The sequence below is a fragment of the Bos indicus x Bos taurus genome, chromosome 4 (genome assembly GCF_003369695.1).
Source record: "Bos indicus x Bos taurus breed Angus x Brahman F1 hybrid chromosome 4, Bos_hybrid_MaternalHap_v2.0, whole genome shotgun sequence".
In the NCBI taxonomy this organism is placed as follows: Eukaryota; Metazoa; Chordata; class Mammalia; order Artiodactyla; family Bovidae; genus Bos; species Bos indicus x Bos taurus.
The window spans coordinates 43,029,895-43,049,599 of NC_040079.1; the positions used below are offsets into that span (position 1 = coordinate 43,029,895).

Below are 19,705 nucleotides of genomic sequence, written 5' to 3' on the forward strand. Positions count from 1 at the left end.
TTACCCCTAGTGCCATCTGGGAAGCCTATTTGATTGACTGTCTTTTTAATCTAGAACAGTCCTACTTTCTAACAATTTCTATTAATATTAAAAACTATTGGTATTATAATGTGTAATATACACTACATAATATACCAGGTGGCGTAGTGGTAAAGAATCTGCCTGCCAATGAAGGAGATGTTAAGTAGATGTAGGTTCAACCCCTGGGCTGGGAAGATCCCCTGGAGGAGGGTATGGCAACCTACTTTCACTATTGTCTGAAAAATCCTCTGGACAGTGGAGCCTGGTGGGCTACAGTCCATGGGGTCACAGAGAATCGGGCACGACTGAAGTGACTTGGCAGGCAAACAGGTATATACCATATGCTGTATATATACCATAAAATTCACCCATTTTAAGAGTACAGTAGTGAATGCAACCATCCCTGTAATTCACCACACTAGGAAGAACCTCATGCCCATTTGCAGTCCCTCTGACTTGTACTCTTTAAGTCCAGCACATTGACTTGGAATATCATTGACATTGGAGCTGCTGCCAATGTCTCCACTTTGTGTTACCTGCTTGTTCTACTTAATTATCTGTAAACTGGAAATTAGAGAAGGTTCAATGGACACGAGTTCAATGTTTAAGCAGAAAGGCATCGTTCAGTCAGTTATTTGTGCCTGACTCCGTGACCTCATGGACTAAAGCATGCCAGGCTTCCCTGTCCCTCACCAACTCCTGGAGCCAACTCAAACTCATGTCCATTGAGTCCGTGATGCCATCCAACCATTTCATCCTCTGCATCTCTTTCTCCCGCCTTCAATCTTTCCCAGCAACAGGGTCTTCTCCAATGAGTCAGTTCTTCACATCAGGTGGCCAAACTATTGGAGTTTCAGGTTCAGCATCAGTCCTTCCAATGAATATTCAGGACTCTTCCTTTAGGATGGACTGGTTGGACCACCTTGCAGTCCAAGGGACTCTCAAGAGTCTTCAACACCACAGTTCAAAACTTCTTTGGCACTCAACCTTCTTTATAGTCCAACTCACATCCATACGTGACTACTGGAAAAACCATAGCTTTGACTAAATGGACCTTTGTTGGCAAAGTAATGTCTCTGCTTTTTAATATGTTGTCTAGGATGGTCATAGCTATTCTTCCAAGGAGTAAGCATCTTTTAATTTCATGGCTGCAGTCACCCTCTGCAGTGAGTTTGGAGCCCCCCAAAATAAAGTCTTTCCATTGTTTCTCCATCTGTTTACCATGAAGTGATGGGACCGGATGCCATGATTTTAGTTGTCTGTTGAGTTTTAAGCCAACTTTTTCACTCTCTTTCATCAAGAGGCTCTTTAGTTCTCTTTCTGCCATAAGGGTGGTGTCATCTGCACATCTGAGGTTATTGATATTTCTCCCAGCACTCTTGATTCCAGCTTGTTTCTTCCAGTCCAGCGTTTCTCATGATGTACTCTGCATATAAGTTAAATAAGCAGGGTGACAATATACAGCCTTGATGTACTCCTTTCTCAATTTGGAACCAGTCTGTTGTTCCATGTAGGTTCTAACTATGGCTTCTTGACCTGCATACGGATTTCTCAAGAGCCAGGTCAAGTGGTCTGGTATTCCCATCTCGAAGAATTTTCCATAGTTTGTTGTGATCCACACAGTCAAAGGCTTTGGCATAGTCAATAAAACAGAAGTAGATGTTTTTCTGGAACTCTCTTGCTTTTTCTATGATCCAACGGGTGTTGGCAATTTGATCTTGGCTTCCTCTAACTTAGCTAAATCCAGCTTGTACATCTAGAAATTCACGGTTCATGTACTGTTGAAGCCTAGCTTGGAGAATTTTGAGCATTCCTTTGCTAGCGTGCGAGATGAGTGCAATTGTGCAGTAGTTTGAGCATTCTTTGGCATTGCCTTTCTTTGGGATTGGAATGAAAACTGACCTTTTGCAGTCCTATGGCCACTGCTGAGTTTTCCAAATTTGCTGGCATATTGAGTGCAGCACTTTCACAGCATCATCTTTTAGGATTTGAAATAGCTCAGCTGGAATTCCATCACCTCCACTAGCTTTGTTCGTAGGGATATTTCCTAAGGCCCACTTATCTTCTCATTCCAGGATGTCTGGCTCTAGATGAGTCTTCACACCATCGTGATCATCTGGGTCATGTAAATCTTTTTTGTATAGTTCTTCTGTGTATTCTTGCCACCTTTTTTTTTGTAGTGGTTTTGCCATACATTGACATGAATCAGCCACGGGTGTACGTGTTCCCCATCCTGAACCCCCCTACCACGCCACCTCTTCTACCTTCTGCTTCTGTTAGGTCCATACCATTTCTGTCCTTTATTGTACCCATCTTTGCATTAAGTATTACTTTGGTATCTCTCATTTTTTTTGAAGAGGTCTCTAGTCTTTCCCATTCTATTGTTTTCCTCTATTTCTTTGCATTGATCACTGAGGAAGGCTTTCTTCTCTCTCCTTGCTATTCTTTGGAACTCTACATCCAAATGGGTATATCTTTCCTTTTCTCCTTTGCCTTTTGCTTCTCTTCTTTTCACAGCTATTTGTAAGGCCTCCTCAGACAACCATTTTGCCATTGCATTTTTCTTGGGGATGGTTTTCCTGCACAATGTCACAAACCCTTGTCCATAGTTCTTTAGGCACTCTATCAGATCTAGTCCCCTGAAGCTATTTCTCACTTCCACTGTATAATCATAAGGGATTTGATTTAGGTCATACCTGAATAGCGGTTTTCCCTACTTTCTTCATTTTAAGTCTGAATTTGGCAATAAGTAGTTCATGATCTGAGTGTCAACTCCCAGTCTTGTTTTTGCTGACTGTATAGAGCTCCATCTTTGGCTGCAAAGAATATAATCAGATATTGTTAATTCTGCCTCTTGTCAGTTGGCATATGAGCTTAGACTCAACAGACCATCAGCTGCTCCACTGGAAAGGTACTTTGTACACTTCCTACTGAGTAGGTAACCTGTGGGATGGTACTTTGTCTGTGTGAAGACTCTGTTCCCAGATCTTTCACCTGATTGTTTTATTTCAATATCAATTACTGGTCTTCACCTGAATCAATTAAAAAAAGTTTTTGGCTGCATCACATGGCTTGAGGGATCCTATTTCTCTAGTCAGGGAATCAGGGACTGAACCCATGCCCTCAGCAGTTGAGTGTATGAAGTCCTAACCACTGGACCACGAGGGAATTCCCCTGAATCAATTATTCTGTGGTTGCAAAAAACTGAGAAATCTTTTAATCTCTCCCTCCCTCCTCCTATCACAATAGACTCAAGGATTTTCATTCAATGTATTATGATTGCACTCATTATTTTTGATGTTCAAATCATCCCAAATTTGACTAGTACAAGCCCCCCTAAGTTGACCTCTGTGTCTCTTTGACATAATTCCAGGAGCCTTTAGGCCTTTCTAAAGTTTATGCTTCCATTAGATTACAAAGCAGTTAGAGGCCTGGGAAGTGTCAGGGATATTCACATTTTCAACCCAAAACGAAACTCTTTGTGTTAACACGTAAAATGGAGTTTAGACTTAGATGCATTTTTCACATGCACAAACATGATGATTGGAAATCAGTGGGGCAGTCTGAAGCATTGTAATACATCCAGCACTACCCCCATCTATTGTCAGAGGCCCACAAATTTTCAAACTGCCTTCTGGCTAAAAATCACTGACATAATGAGATAGGATGTAGTTGTTTAAAAAACAAGGTAGTGCGTCTCCAGAATAGCATCAACTAGACTTTTAGGTGAAAAAAAAAAAAAAAGGCAGTAGAATGCAATTTAACATATACTGTTGTGATTAGGCTAAGTCGTGTCCAACTCTTTTGTGACTCCAAGGACTGTAGCCCGCCAGACTTCTCTGTCAATGGGATTTCCAAGGCAGGATACTGGAGTGGGTAGCCATTTCCTCCTCCAGGGAATCTTCCTGACCGGGGATCAAACCCAAGTCTCCTGCATCGGCAAGTGGATTCTTGACCACTGAGCCATCAGGGAAGCCCTATAACATGATAGTTTTTGTAAAAAAGCAGAATAAAGTGTATCTTTGTGCTTTTATATATCCTTCGGAGAATACAGAGAAATGTTTTCCAGTGGGTGTCTTTGGGTAGAGGGGTGAAGGCCTATGGGCAGAGAGGACTCTCATCACACATTCCTTTTACCTGTACTAAATATTTCAAATTTCAAAAACATTAATTTTAAAACAAATCTATAGTATAGTTTGTCCTCCATATCCACAGGTTTTTTTTTTTTTTCTAATTTTATTTTTAAACTTTACATAATTGTATTAGTTTTGCCAAATATCAAAATGAATCCGCCACAGGTATACATGTGTTCCCCATCCTGAACCCTCCTCCCTCCTCCCTCCCCATACCATCCCTCTGGGCCGTCCCAGTGCACCAGCCCCAAGCATCCAGCATCGTGCATCGAACCTGGACTGGCAACTCGTTTCCTACATGATATTTTACATGTTTCATTGCCATTCTCCCAAATCTTCCCACCCTCTCCCTCTCCCACAGAGTCCATAAGACTGTTCTATACATCAGTGTCTCTTTTGCTGTCTCATACACCGGGTTATTGTTACCATCTTTCTAAATTCCATATATATGTGTTAGTATACTGTATTTATGTTTTTCCTTCTGGCTTACTTCACTCTGTGTAATAGGCTCCAGTTTCATCCACCTCATTAGAACTGATTCAAATGTATTCTTTTTAATGGCTGAGTAATACTCCATTGTGTATATGTACCACAGCTTTCTTATCCATTCATCTGCTGATGGACATCTAGGTTGCTTCCATGTCTTGGCTATTATAAACAGTGCTGCGATGAACATTGGGGTACAGGTTTTATGTCCACAGATTCAACCAATCATGGAGCAAAAATATTCGGGAGGGAGCTTCCCTGGTAATCCATTGGTTGAGAATTCACCTGCCAATGCAGGGGACATGGGTTCAATCCCTTGTCTAGGACAAGTCATGTTGAGGGGCAACTAAGCTTGTGCATAACTACTGAATCTACATGCCCTAGAGCCTGTGCTCCACAAGAGAAGCCACCACAATGAGAAGTGCCCACACAACTAGAGAGCAGCCCCAACCCTCCAGAACAAGAGAAAATATGCCTTCAGCAGTGAAGACCCAGCATAACCAAAAATAAATATTGGAAGGACTAACCTGGTGTCCAGCAGTTAACACTTTGCTCTCCTAACACAGTGGGCCCAGGTTCCATCCCTGGTCAGAAAACTAGATCCCACATGCTGCAAGTAAGAGCTGGTGCAGCCAAATTAAAAAATAATATTGGAGAAAAATATTCCACAAATTTCCAGAAAGCAAAACTTGAATTTACCATGCGCTGACAACTATTTACAGAACATTTACACTGTATTTAAAACTATATATAGTATTTACAGTGTTTTAGGTAGTATCCAGAGATGAGTTAATGTATTTGGGAAGATGGTCCAATCTTGTGTGCAAGTGTTACGCCATTTTATGTAATGAATTTGAGCATCTTGTGGATCTGAGTATCCGAGGTGTCCTGGAACCAATCCTGCATGGATTCTGAAGTATGACCAAATTTGGCTCACTTCAAATTATTATTGGGACTTCCCTGGCAGTTCAGTGGTTAAGATTCTATGCTCCTGAAGCATGGGCTCAGGTCCATCCTGAAGGAACTAAGGTCAGGGAACTAAAATCCTGCATGCCACTCAGTGTCAGGGAAAAAAAAAAAATACACACACACATACAAAAAAAACATGTAAAACACACACACACACACACACATAAACCCTTCCTAGTTACCTGTGAAGGTACAACAGATGAAATATGATGGCTGGGACACACTTTACAACAAGCCAGTAGGAGGAAGTGGTGTACAGATGCAGCAAGATGGACCAAATGTGAGGCTGAGGCCCAAAGAACCTGGCCCAATTGCTCTAGTTTTCTTCCATTAGAAAACAAAAATACAATCCTGGCAACACAGGACATAGCAAATAATTACATTACCAAAATTTGAAGCAATTCTCTGGAGAACTCTATTAAAACTCTAGTAATTCTGTTAAGATTATTTTGCCTTTTCTATTGCTACTTTGTTTTCTAGAAACTACAAAACTTCACACATGATAACTGTAGATCTTCTCAGTATAGAAGCTTCTTCAAAATGTGTGCCAAGATTCAGTAAAATCCACACTTAGAGACAATCCTATAGAACTGTTTCTTCAAAAATTGAATTTTAAGGAAAAAAAAAAGAGACCTATAGATTAAAGAGAAACTGAAGAGCTATCAGTAAAATGGAGACATAGTGTATGGATCCTGATTCAAACAAACCAACTGTAAAATTAGGAAACAATGAGGAATATTTGAATACTGACTGGATATTTGTATTACAAAATGTCTTAGCTGTCTTAAAATAATGGTATTGTGGTTATAGTCTAAAAAGTACCCCTTCTTTAGCGACACATACTTAAGTATGTAGATATGAAAATTAATCATGCCTGGAACGGGATTCAAACTAATCAACATGAGGGCTGAGGAGGGATATAGGTAAAACAAAATTGACCACAGGATAACTGCTGAAGTTGGAGGATGAGTACACGGGGGTTCATCATACTATTCTCTTTATTTTTGAAAATTTCCATAATAAAATAAGTTTTTAAAAATGAGAGTTTTATACTGGTATTGTATTAGAAAACATTCAAGAATTTCCATTGTCAATGAAGACTTCCAGGCAGAAAAAATATAATTTCCTGATGGACCATTAACTGGTACACTAACTTAAATCTTACAATAGTTACTTAGAAACTGACAAAAATATTTTTAAAATATTGTACAAATTACTGAATATTACTGTACCAATAAAAGATCACTAAAAGCTGGAATTTTAAGCCAAAAGCAGACAACTTACATAATCTTCAATTCTAGGTTTAAGTGTGTGGGTTCTGGAGTCAGCCAAATCGAAGTTTGTATCCTACTTCTGCCTTTTTCGATCTACTGGATAAATGTTTTCTGGCAAGCCATTTAACATCTGTGAGCCTCAGTTTCCATACCTTTAAGATGGGGGTAATAAAATTTCATCAGTAAAGCACTTAGTACAGAACCTGCCATATGGTAAGTACTCATTTAATTCAAATAATTTCACACGTATTTCATCAGTTCTTGAAATATTCTAAGATCTCTGAAATTTGGATGCATCTTATAATTGATGGCATATCATGGTTTAATTGGCAGTTTTTCTTTTTTTAGTGGTATGTAAAATAATTGTATATACTACAAATAGGTAGCATCTAAGATCCAATATAATATGGTATCAATGATAGAAGCAGATTCCCAATTTCTGATTTTTCTGAATATATAACCAATTTGAAATATTAAAAATTTCAAAGGATGAGCAAAGTATTTCCAACACAGCACAAACAGTTTTGAGACAAGTTATTTTTTTTAAAAAATGGTTTATCAATTCCATTTTTGTATAAAACACAAGGGAGAAACCTAGCCAATCAACACAACTGTTGCCACATGAAAAGGTACTTTTATCAAACTTCGATTCTAAGAACGTACAAATGTTTCTTTTATCATGTCTACAGTAATTGTCTATGGTTTTCCATTTAACTGTTTTAAAAATTCCACATAACTCCATTATTTCTTCTGTCCCGTTACAGTACAGTGACAGGGAGGAAGAGGGCTGGTTACGACAGCTCTCTAAGCAGTTTTCTGCTGTCCCTTCTTTCCAATCAGAGACTTGTGGATGTGAGGGATCACTCCTAGAATGAAATGAAATGAAACGGTATTAGTAGAAAAACTATCAGTTCAGGCCCTCAACCCCAAAGAACAATTCACAAAGAATGAAGATTTTTTTTTTTAACTGAAGGATAACTGCTTTACAATGCTCTGCTGGTTTCTGCCGCACAACAACGTGAATCAGCTCTAAGGATACATATATCCCCTCCCTCTGGAGCCTCTCTCCCACCCCACCAGGTCATCACAGTGCACGGAGCGGAGACCCCTGTGCTATACAGCAGTTTCCCACTAGTCATCTATTTTACACATGGTAGTGTATCTATGTCAATGTTACTTTCTCAGTTCCTCCCATGCTCTCCTTCCCCCTACTGTGTTCACAAATCCATTCTCTATGTCTGAATCTTTATTCCTGCCCTGTAAATAGGCTTATCAGTAGCATTTTTCTAGATTCCACATACGGTGTTAATATACGGTATTTGTTTTTCTCTTAGAATGAAGTTTACTTAAGTATCTATACCAAGGGATCTTCATCTTGGGGTCTGGGAACCCCCTCTAAAACTGTATGTAAAATGGTGTGATTTTCTGTTTTTTGTTTTTTTTTTCTTTTTTTTTTTTTTGAGAAGAGTAACCACGGCTTTCAAGAGGTTCTCCAAATGTAATCCAAAAAGGATGAAGAACTGACTCATTCAGTTACCCTCAGTCTGACTTTCAAGAGCATCACATTATGCAATTTCTCAAGATGATTTTTTTCAAACACAGTTTAAAGGATACAGAAAATATTTTAAACACTTGGTTTCAAATCTCATCTATGAAATTTAGCTAAAGAACTTCCTTTCAAAAACAGCATTGTATGTGGAGAAGAAATATTCAGATCATGAGAAGAAGCCTAGAATAGTAAGATTTAACACTTTTGGAATTTAACCTTCTATGTTCTCAGTACTGGATCACTGATCTGAATTACGTATTAGTCATAAAGGCCAATAACGTCTACGTTGAAGAGTAAATAATACATACCACCCCCAGCTATGGTAGCTTTGATAAGAGAATCCAACTCTTCATCACCACGGATTGCAAGCTGCAAGTGGCGTGGAGTGATCCGCTTAACTTTGAGATCCTTGGATGCATTACCTGCCAGCTCCAGCACCTACAAAGCACCCATGAGACAGCATATCAAACAAGGGTGAAGTGTTTAAGGATTCTGTTTAGACTTGCAATTATAGCTAAAAGATCACTATAGCATCTACACATAAAACACAAAAGATACATAAATAAACCAACAATAATTTATTTCCAAATTTCTACAGTAAGGTTATAGAACTCTTAGTACTTCATTTGGTCCTTTTATATTAATTCTCTGCAAAATAACTAGAAATGAGCAAAAATCATCAACTTCTATAGCAAGAAATAAGTGTTATTATCCCTTAGCCAAGATTCTAATTGTGAACATCTAGAAAATGATTATATTTTAATATACCCGAGTAGTCTAATTTTTCATAGCCCTTAACAGCTGGAATTTATTGCTTACAACTTGTAGAAAAGTTTAAAAGTATAAAGATAATTCCTTATTCAGAATTTCTAACACCGCTGGGCTTTATAATATGTAGGCAGTATGCCAGAAGCCCTTTATTCTATAATGGGAATTTTCAGCAAGAGTAATTTCAAAGTCCCAGCTGGCCATAAAACTGCATTTCTCTTTTCTCATCCATAGACTGTACTGGCATTATAAAACTTTTGATGGAAACAATACAAAACTAACTCCACAGAGTCTCCTGATTTAAGCAGAGTGGTGGAAAGCCTTGGTATAACATATGGAACAATCAGTATGCTTTAAAAACCACCAGCACTCTCTATTCCATTCTCCTCTGCAACCCTGAGTAGACTGAGGTGAGGTCAGGCACCACCATCTTTTGAAAGCTTTTGCAAGTGATTCTAGTGTGAAACGAACACTGAAAAGTTAATTACCTCCAAACTCACATTTCAGTATTTCCTTTACTTCTAAAACCCCAAACTTAGATATGTGGAAGACACGTGTTGATTACATATGTGTATATGCTCGTGTGTGTAAGTGAATGTGTATATTTATTATTTAATCTTAACCTAAAAAGTCGTAAGTTCCTAAGAATAAAGAAAATGGGAGTTCAGATGGGACATGAACGTTCTGAAGCAGAAGCCTGTATCTTCACATAAATGAACAAAATGCATACCTTTCTGAAAAGCCTGCAGCTAAACAAATATTAATAAAAACTGATATAAAAGTGATAGAGGAGAAAGGCTCCTAACTAGTACCAACAAAAATATTACCTACACAAAAATCCCTCCTTGTGACACAGTAAAGTTGACACTATCAATGTTAAAGTAAATGGTAAATCTCCAATGGGAAAACAAATGATTTGGTAAAGTTAATGAAATGACAGCAGTGATAATTAACACACAGGTTAAACCTAAACCTTTCAACCTAGCTCCCAAGCACATCTTTCCCAAGTAAGAATCTTCCCCTTGCTTCTACTAGACTGGCTAACTCTATCACTTGACTTGCTTGCTACTCAAATTACTCTCCTGGTTTGGAATGCAGTTGGAGGAGTCTCATGATGTCCCTTTTGTTTTACTTAGGAGAGATTACTATGGAGGAAGTGATGGTCCATGAATTAAGAACTTTTGCCCAAATAACTTATCTAATTTCCTGAAAAGTCAAACTGAGTTATGATACAGCAATTTATGTGTACAACCACACAGAGCACCAGGATTGATTAGGTCTTTTACCAAATTTCATGTCATCATATCATCACAGTAAGAGTTGTGATGGACTTCCTTGGTGGTTCAGTGGTGAAGAATCCACCTGCCAATGCAAGGGACATGTGTTTGATCCCTGGTCTGGCAAGATTCCACATGCCGTGGAACAACTAAGCCCATGTGCAAAACTGAAGCTTGTGCACCCTAGAGCCCCTGCTCCACAACAAAAGAAACCAATGCAATGAGAAGCCTATGTACTGCAATAAAGATCCAGTGCAGCCAAATTAATAACTAATATAACATTAAAAAAATGTATGATCACACTGGTAAAACTTTACTCCACTTTAAATTTTTATTAACTAAGAGTTATCCTGTAACTTCACCAATACTTTTTTTGTTTTTGGCCATGATGCCCAGCATTTGGGAATCTTTCCTGACCTGGGATCAAACCTCCCTGCAGCGGGGTGCAGAGTCTTTACCACTGGACGGACCATTAGTGAAGTCCACAAATATCACCTACTGCTTATATACATAGTTCAGAATTAGTTTAATTAGCAGTATGGTATTTAAATTATTTTACACTTGTTTGTCAAGTCACTTAAAAATATGGATTACTGATGCTCAGTTCAGGCTTTCCTAGTAGCTCAGCTGGTATAGTTCAGTCGCTCAGTCATGTCCTACTCTTTGCGACTCCATGGACTACTGCACCCCAGGCTTCCCTGTCCATCACCAACTCCTGGAGCTTGCTCAAACTCATGTCCATTGAGACTGTGATACCATCAAACCATCTCATTCTCTGTCATCCCCTTCTCATCCTGCCTTCAATCTCTCCCAGCAACAGGGTCTTTTCCAATGAGTCAGTTCTTTACATCAGGTGGCCAAACTATTGGAGCTTCAGCATCATTCCTTCCAATGAATATTCAGGACTGATTTCCTTTAGGATTGACTGGCCTGCTCCACCTTGCAGTCCAAGGGACTCTCAAGTCTGCCCCAACAACACAGTTCAAAAGCATCAGTTCGTCAGCGCTCAGCTTTCTTTAAGGTCCAACTCTCACAACCATACATGACTACAGAAAAACCACAGCTTTGACTAGATGAACCTTTGTTGGCAAAGTAATGTCTCTGCTTTTTAATATGCTAAGTTAGTCAAAGCTTTTCTTTCAAGGAGTAAGCATCTTTTAATTTCATGGCTGCGGTCACCATCTGTAGTGATTTTGGAGCCCCCCAAAAATAAAGTCTCCCACTGTTTCCATTGTTTGTCCAACTATTTATCATGAAGTGACGGGACAGGATATCATGATTTTAGTTTGAATGTTGAGTTTTAAGCCAGCTTTTCACTCTCCTCTTTCACTTTCATCAGGAGGCTCTTTAGTTCTTCTCTTTCTGCCATAAGGGTGGTGTCATCGGCATATCTGAGGTTATTGATATTTCTCCTGGTAATCTTGACTCCAGCTTGTGCTTCATCCAGCCAGGGATTTCAAATGATTTAACTGCATATAAGTTAAATAAGCAGGGTGACAATATACAGCCTTGATGTACTCCTTTCCCAATTTGGAACCAGTCTGTTGTTCCATGTAGGTTCTAACTGTGGCTTTTTGACCTGCATACAGATTTCTCAGGAAAGGTGGTCTGGTATTACCATCTCTTGAAGAATTTCCCACAGTTTGTTGTGATCCACACAAAGACTTTAGCATAGTCAATGAAACAGAAGTAGATGTTTTTCTGGAACTCTCTTGCTTTTTTGATGATCCAGAGGATGTTGGCAATTTGATCTCTGGTTCCTCTGACTTTTCTAAATCCAGATTGAATATCTGGAAGTTCATGGTTCATGTACTGTTGAAGCCTGGCTTGGAGAATTTTGAGGATTCCTTTGCTAGGGTGTGAGATGAGTGGAATTGTATGGTAGTTTGAGCATTCTTTGGCATTGCCTTTTTTTGGGACTGGAATGAAAATTGACCTTTTCTAGTCCTGTGGCCACTGCTGTGTTTTCCAAATTTGTTGGCATACAGAGTACAATACTTTCACAGCATCATCTTTTAGGATTTGAAATAGCTCAGTTGGAATTCCATCACCTCCACTAGCTTTGTTCATAGTGATGCTTCCTAAGGCCCACTTGACTTCCAGGATGTCTGGCTCTAGGTGAATGATCACACCATTGCAGTTATCTGGGTCATTAAGATCTTTTTTGTATAGTTCTCCTGTGCATTCTTGACACCTCTTTTTAATATCTTTTGCTTCTGCTAGGAGAAGGCAATGGCAACCCACTCCAGTACTCTTGCCTGGAAAATCCCATGGGCGGAGGAGCCTGGTGGGCTGCAGTCCATGGGGTTGCAAAGAGTCGGACACAACTGAGCGACTTCACTTTCACTTTCATGCATTGAAGAAGTAAATGGCAACCCACTCCAGCATTCTTGCCTTGAGAATCCCAGGGACGACGGAGCCTGGTGGGCTGCCGTCTATGGGGTCGCACAGAGTCGGACATGACTGAAGCAACTTAGCAGCAGCAGCAGCAGCAGGTCCATACCATTTCTGTCCTTTATTGTCCTAACTTTAAAAGTGAGCACACCAAAGTTCTGTTTGACACTAGTACTGGCTGAAAAATCCATCTAAAAACTGCTATTAAAAGAAACTAACAAGAGTGAGTCTTTTTGTTTCAAACTCATACTCCATGGGTTTCAGCCATTTATGTCTAGGACAACTCTGGGATTCCAACACATAATTATTTCCACCACTAACCTCAGCAGTGAGGTACTCCAGAATTGCAGCACTATACACTGCAGCAGTGGCACCGACCCTTCCGTGGCTCGTGGTACGAGTCTTCAAATGTCTATGGATGCGGCCCACGGGAAACTGAAAGAGAGACCATCAAAATGGGAAACACTGAAGTTTTAACATCACGTTACTGAACGTAACGAACAGCCGAATGACATAAGTAAATCAAGATAAAAAATCTGGTTACATTTATTAGAAGCCAAAATTATTTGCCAATTAACAGTTCTTTGGGGTTGTAAGTTAGTATGTCCTAATAATTAGCCCCAAATGGTCATGCCTAATTTTACACCCCCTGAAGACAGAATTTAAAAACAAACAAAAAACACAGTTTTACAAATTAATTCCTGCATAATATGGAGTCATTATACAAAATAAAGAGAAACTATGCAGTATAGTCACCAACTGCACATTCCACAGGGCCTAATAACTGTTATTTCTATTTAATTAATTCCTTCACATAACAGGCTCATGTGACTATGAACCTCTACCACCTTCTTTAGGCCCCAACTTCATTCTTCCTTCCTCAGTTTCAAGAGGTAACCTGATAGTTAAGAAAACCAATATTGTGACTTCCTACTTTATGAGAATAGGTACTTTCTCATTTCTACAATACCCTAATCCCACTTGTCTATGCCTCTGACTACATCCACCCCCACCCCCTGACTTTAAGGACCTTCCTCATCCTTACTGCTCCATCATTCAACAACTCCATTACCTCCTTTTTGCTGGCTCCTTTTCTGCACAGTTCAAAGGTCTCTACACGTCTAGTCTAGTCTACTGTAACTGCCTCCACTTACAGCCTAAACATCCCTTTTCAAAGGCAAAATTTAAAAGTAAACTTGAAACCTCTTTCTTGTCACCCATTTTCTCCCAATCCAAACTTGGCTTCTGTTAAACACCATTCTTAAAGATCAACAATAACATTTTAATTATCAAATCTACTAGCCACTTCTAGATTGCATGCTTCAGAAGAAAATGCATGACTGTTCTATTTACATTCCTTCCCTAATTCTAAGGTCCCCAAGACCAGGATCTATGCCTTACTCCCTTTTAGATCCTCAGTGATTGACATGTTGTCTGACACAGAGGACCTTGAAAACCATTCTTCTCAGGCCACAGGGATTACACAGTTCTAACAATGACTACTCCTCAGTCTTCATTGTTTGACTCAAGTATGTCAAATACGGTGAGGAGTCCACCAATGTCTATTTGTTCTTTTCTCAAGCACTACTGAGGAAACTCATCCATAGCACAAACTACCCATTTTACTTAAGTGATTTTAAATTTGTAATTCTTTTGATCACTTCTCTTGGAAAGCTAGACTCAAATCTACAACTTTTGGATATTTTCACATGGATATTTTACTGAATTTCCAAATGATTCCACTTAAATTTTTATTTTATAACTTGCTCCTACTACAAACTCCCCTTAGGGTCTAGGCCTTAGAGAAACTTCTGACCTTCCTCTCAAACCTGTACCTCTCCTCTCATTTTTTAGGAGCATATATATGCCTTCTATTCTTTTCCATCCCACTCAAGTTCAAGTTGGAGAAGGAAATGGCAACCCACTCCAGTACTCTTGCCTGGAAAATTCCATGGATGGAGTAGCCTGGTAGGCTACAGTCCATGGGGTTGCAAGGAGTCGGACACGACTGAGCAACTTCACTTTCTTTCTTTCTTTTTATGGTTCCTTTTGGAGAAGGAAATGGCAACCCACTCCAGTGTTCTTGCCTGGAGGATCCCATGGACAGAGGGGCCTGGTGGGCTACAGTCTATGGGGTTGCAAAGAGTCAGACACGACTAAGCAACTAACATACACACACACACATATAAGTTCAAGTATGCGTTACCTTATTCCTAAACCACTGCAATAACCTGTAATCTGTCTTCCATCTGCAACTTCAAGGTAAGGATACTGCAAATAAATTCCACTTGGTTTTTTTTTGGCTATGCAGCTTGCAGGATCTTAGTTCCTTGACCACAGATCAAACCCGGGCTTTTTGCAGTGAGAGCACCAAGTCCTATCCACTGGACTGCCAGGGAATTCCCTCAAATAAATTCTAATTGATATTTGCATGGTGCTCCAAAACAGAGAAAGTACCCATAAAGGGTAAGTTCTTGCCCCTCCACTTCCTTCAGTACCATTCAGAAAATGTCATCTTCTTCCTTAAAAATTTTGCATCACTACCTTATAGTCTGGCCTTCAAACTTTCCTGTTTAAAAAGTATCTCTTATATGTAAGGCAATTAATTCTTACTCACCCAGAAAAATTTGAGTTTATGGATTAAAGTTGCAGCAATTCATATATATAAAATTTGAAATTACCTAGTGTTCTTGAGTATATATAACTTAGTCTACATTTGAAGGTATTGGGAAAGACTCAGAGGACTAGTGGACAGTCCATTCTTCTATTTCATCCTGAAAGCTGATATACCACTACAAACACCTTCTTCAAAACGAAAGCAACAGCATACTCACTTCAATATGATAGTTTATAAAAGTACTAGAAACATAATTATTATCTAGAAATAACAGATTTTAAGACAGCAAAATCACCAAATTTGCCTAAGATGTTTTCCTAACTTGTCGCTGCTTAGAAAAGAGTACAAATTAAAAGGCTGTTGCTTTGTTGTTTGTATTTTGACCAATTAATTTCATTATCAAAGGTCAATAGTACACTTTTGTAATTAAAGAAACATTTGAGTCATGAGTTACAACTGTTAAGAAATTAATTTAATAATGAATCAGTTACCTGTAGCCCAGCTCTCTGTGAGCGAGACACTGCCTTGGCCTTGGCCTTCCCACTGTCCTTTCCAGCTTTGCCTCCAGCCTAAGTGAAAAAAGTTCCAGATGAAGAATCAAAAATGCTATTTCAAAAATATCTAGGAAACAAAATTTCTTCTAGTTTTATTTTAGGTAGCTAAAAAAATTCTCTTTCAATTTTAAATATACATGCCATATTGCCATTTATTGATTTATATAAAGATGAAATCAAAACTTAAATATTTACTTAAAATGAGATTTCTAAAAATTTGAACATATTTTTCAAATTTCAGACTGAAGAATATTCATCATCAATGTAACTCTTATGTTAGAAATAGTTCATAATAAAATAATTTTTTAAATGTTAGCATCTATCATTTCCATAGAAATATTCAGAACTTACCTCTTTTGAGAGGAAAAAAAATACCATCTTGAGAAAAAACAACAACCCTCAAAAAATTAAACGCAGAATTACCTTATGATCTAGCACTTCTGGGCACATACTCAATAATTGAGAGCAGGGACTCAAACATATTTTGTATACTATTTGCTATTTTATTCACAGCAGTATTATAAATAGCAGCTAAAAGAAACAACCTAAATGTCCATCATGGAAAATTGTGGTATATACTGTAAGAATGAAGGAAATTCTGATACATGCTACTGCACGAATAAATCTTGAAGACATGATGCTAAGTGAAATAAGCCAGTTGCAAAAGGACCAATATGTCTGATTCCACTTAACACGACCTACCTAGTCAAAATCACAGGAACAGAAAGCAGAAGGGTGGCTGCCAGAGGCTGGGAAGAGGATGGAATAGAGACTTGGCAGGCATTTAAAAAATTGCAAAATGGTCACTGTTATGTGTGTTTAAAAAAAAAGAAAAGACATTCAAACTTATTCTTAAGGAGTTAAAGAAAAAACACTTTCAAATGATAGAAATGTTTCTCAAATAACCTGAATGTTCACAAATAGGACACAGTATATAAATGCAATGGAATATTATACAGCCATTTCAACAAATGAATTATAGACATGTGCTGATATGGAAGAAATCACAATACATATTTGGGTAAAAGGCAAGGTATGTGCAAGCACAGTGAGCTTTTGTTTATGTAAAAATGAGGTACTGCAGAGTATGTGTGTAACATACACTTCTAGAAGGTCACACAACACACCAGAAAAGTTATTTGCTACTAGGGAGGGAATATTAAGGATCTGACTTGAGAAGGAAACCAATACTCCCTTTTGAACTGCTCGATTTTACTATTTAAATCTATTTCTTGTCTGTTTAAAAAAAAAAAAAAATCAGTTTACAAAACTGGCCAGTTGTTTGAGGGTATTTGTGAAGTAGAAATGGCATATCCCTTTTGTAATGCTTTATTTTTAGACTAAAAATCAACTATGTATGCCCCATACCCCATGTCTCAGTTGAGCCAATGTTTATCTCTCAAATCTATATTTAAGGGAAAAAAATAAAAGGCCTTGGCAGTTGTTAGGAGCAGGAACAAAAAATGAATAATTAGTATCTGTCTTAAATTTAATAATCTAGCAAGAGAGACTGATTTAAGTTTAACAAAGAGAACTGAGAATCTTTAGATTTCTACAAGAATGCCTCATATATTTTTAATAATTTCTGACCATGCTGCTATACAAGAAAAAGATACTGCATCATCTTTGGATTTCTGAGGTCAGTTCAAGTAACCATGTGTTTTCACTTATTCTTCAAATAAATCTTTTCAGCTCTATTTGCCCTGATGTAAAACATAAGAAACATCTCAACTAGTGCATGAGGCTAAAACTATAATCATTATTTCTCTATGACTGAATTATGAAACACAAAGTTATCAATAAAAAAGTTATTAACTGCAAAACTCCTCAGGTTTCCCAATTTACTTATCTTAAGCAATTCTATCCCTACCGTTTCAAATCCATTACATTTGCTGTATAACCTATTTGTTTTTTAAGGAAGTAGGCAGGAAATCAGTTTTTAAAAATCTCAGTAAATTAAATGACTATTTCCGTGGCTTGGAGAGTCCAGATACATTTCTTATACTCAACAAAAACAAAATTTTAATTAAACTTGTGAATATAAAATTGCATAGTAAATGAATACTTTCGTTTCACAACCTCCTCAAAGTATAAACACACCTTCCCAACTTCGCACAATCATTTTAATACGTTTGCTGAGAAACAAAATACAAGCACGATAAAATTTTTTATTCTGAAAACTGAGTTAGTATTAACCTGGGCTAAGCATCTCCAGGTAGAAAACATGCCTATGGAGGCCAATGGAGTATATTTCATTCAGAAAAAGTTGCAAACTGGATGTCAAGCAAGTTGCAAATTTGTTTAACAGATACATGTTCACTTCCCATCACGTTTAAAATTTCAAAACAAGAATGACAACTCCACGCCTCCTGTATTTTTAGCCATGCGAACGTGTATGTATTTTTAGCTGCTGGTAAAGGGACAGCCAATATATGGTAGGTTGCTAGAGATTAAACGAATGACACCTTTTGAAACCAGCAAGCATCACGAGAATTGTCGGCTCGAGCAAATCAGTTTACAGAGCAGATGTAATCTATGCCAGAGTCTGCCTGTGAAAGCGCTTCCGTTAACGGCACAACTACAAGTTACAGAGCCCGGGTGCTACCATCCACAAGGTCGACTCCAGATCTAAGACGCGAGAACGTCACAATAACCACAATTTCTGTTTGTGGTTCAGCCTCGGGCAGGGCTGTCTCCGGAGGGCGCTCGGGCGGACACCACTCATCGCCTCGGCTTTACTGCTTCACTCCCGCGCAGGGCACGGCCCCCCTCCAACGCCTTTCCCTCTCAACTTAACAAGGAGCCCGGTTCCCTCCATTCGCGTTTCTAAAAAGCCGCACTTTTCTTACCAACGCACAATTTAGGACTCAAAGTCAGTCGCAGCAGCAGCGGAGGTGCTGTGGAGCCGCGAGGGTTGTCCTGCTCAGGGACACCCGGCCTCAGCCCGCGCACCTCGATTCGCGCCGGCGCCGCGGCGAGCGAGGCCGGGACCGCTGGCAGCCCGGGCGCCTGACGCCCGCCCCACCGATGTCGTCGCCGCCTGACGCCCGCCGCCTCAACAGGTAGCGGCGCCACTCGGCCATCGCCGCCCTCCCGGCCGCCCCGCAGCCCTCACCATGGTCTCGGCCGCTCGTGCCCTCGGTCCCGCCGAGCCGCCGCCGCCGCTAGCGCAGCACCGACCGCCGTTGCCGCCGCGGCCGCGAGAGCCCGGACAATAACCGGGGCCCGCCTCGCGCCGCCCCGGCCAATGCCCGCTCGCCTTGCTCGTTTGAACCCCGTCTGCTGCCCAATCGCGCACTTCCTTCTAACCAGGCCCCGCCTCTCAGCCCCTCCTCCCTAACGGCTGTTTGTTTTTGCACACGGCCCGCGGAGGCGGAGCCTCCTACTCCTACACAGACGCGCCTGTGCGCGACTGGGGGCGGAGCCAGACTCTGTTCTCCGCCTGTCTACAAGGCCCAACCTGATGAACGGAGGAGCTGACCAATGAGAGCTGAAGGCTGGCGGAAATCAGCCGATAAGAACATCGCCCGCGAGCAAGGGAGGCGGACCTTAGGGAAAGACAGCACGATTGGCCATGGGTGGACAGATCGGTGGCTGCGCTGGCTTTCCCGCTCTTTCTCAGCGTCGATTCTAGGGTTTCTGAGATTTGCTGAGATTTGATTG

At 39.7% G+C, this 19,705-nt stretch overlaps 1 protein-coding gene across 1 annotated transcript; it reads right to left on the bottom strand.

Moving 5' to 3' along the window:
• Positions 1–6,589: 6,589 nt before the first annotated feature.
• Positions 6,590–19,283, bottom strand: LOC113891342 (histone H2A.V). Its single transcript, XM_027539268.1, has 5 exons — positions 19,158–19,283; positions 15,980–16,057; positions 13,193–13,306; positions 8,741–8,870; positions 6,590–7,749 (listed from the first exon to the last, which is right to left on the bottom strand). The coding sequence occupies exons 1-5, from the start codon at positions 19,158–19,160 to the stop codon at positions 7,688–7,690; spliced, it is 387 nt and encodes a 128-aa protein (XP_027395069.1). The 5' UTR covers positions 19,161–19,283; the 3' UTR covers positions 6,590–7,687.
• Between the last annotated feature and the right edge of the window lie 422 nt (positions 19,284–19,705).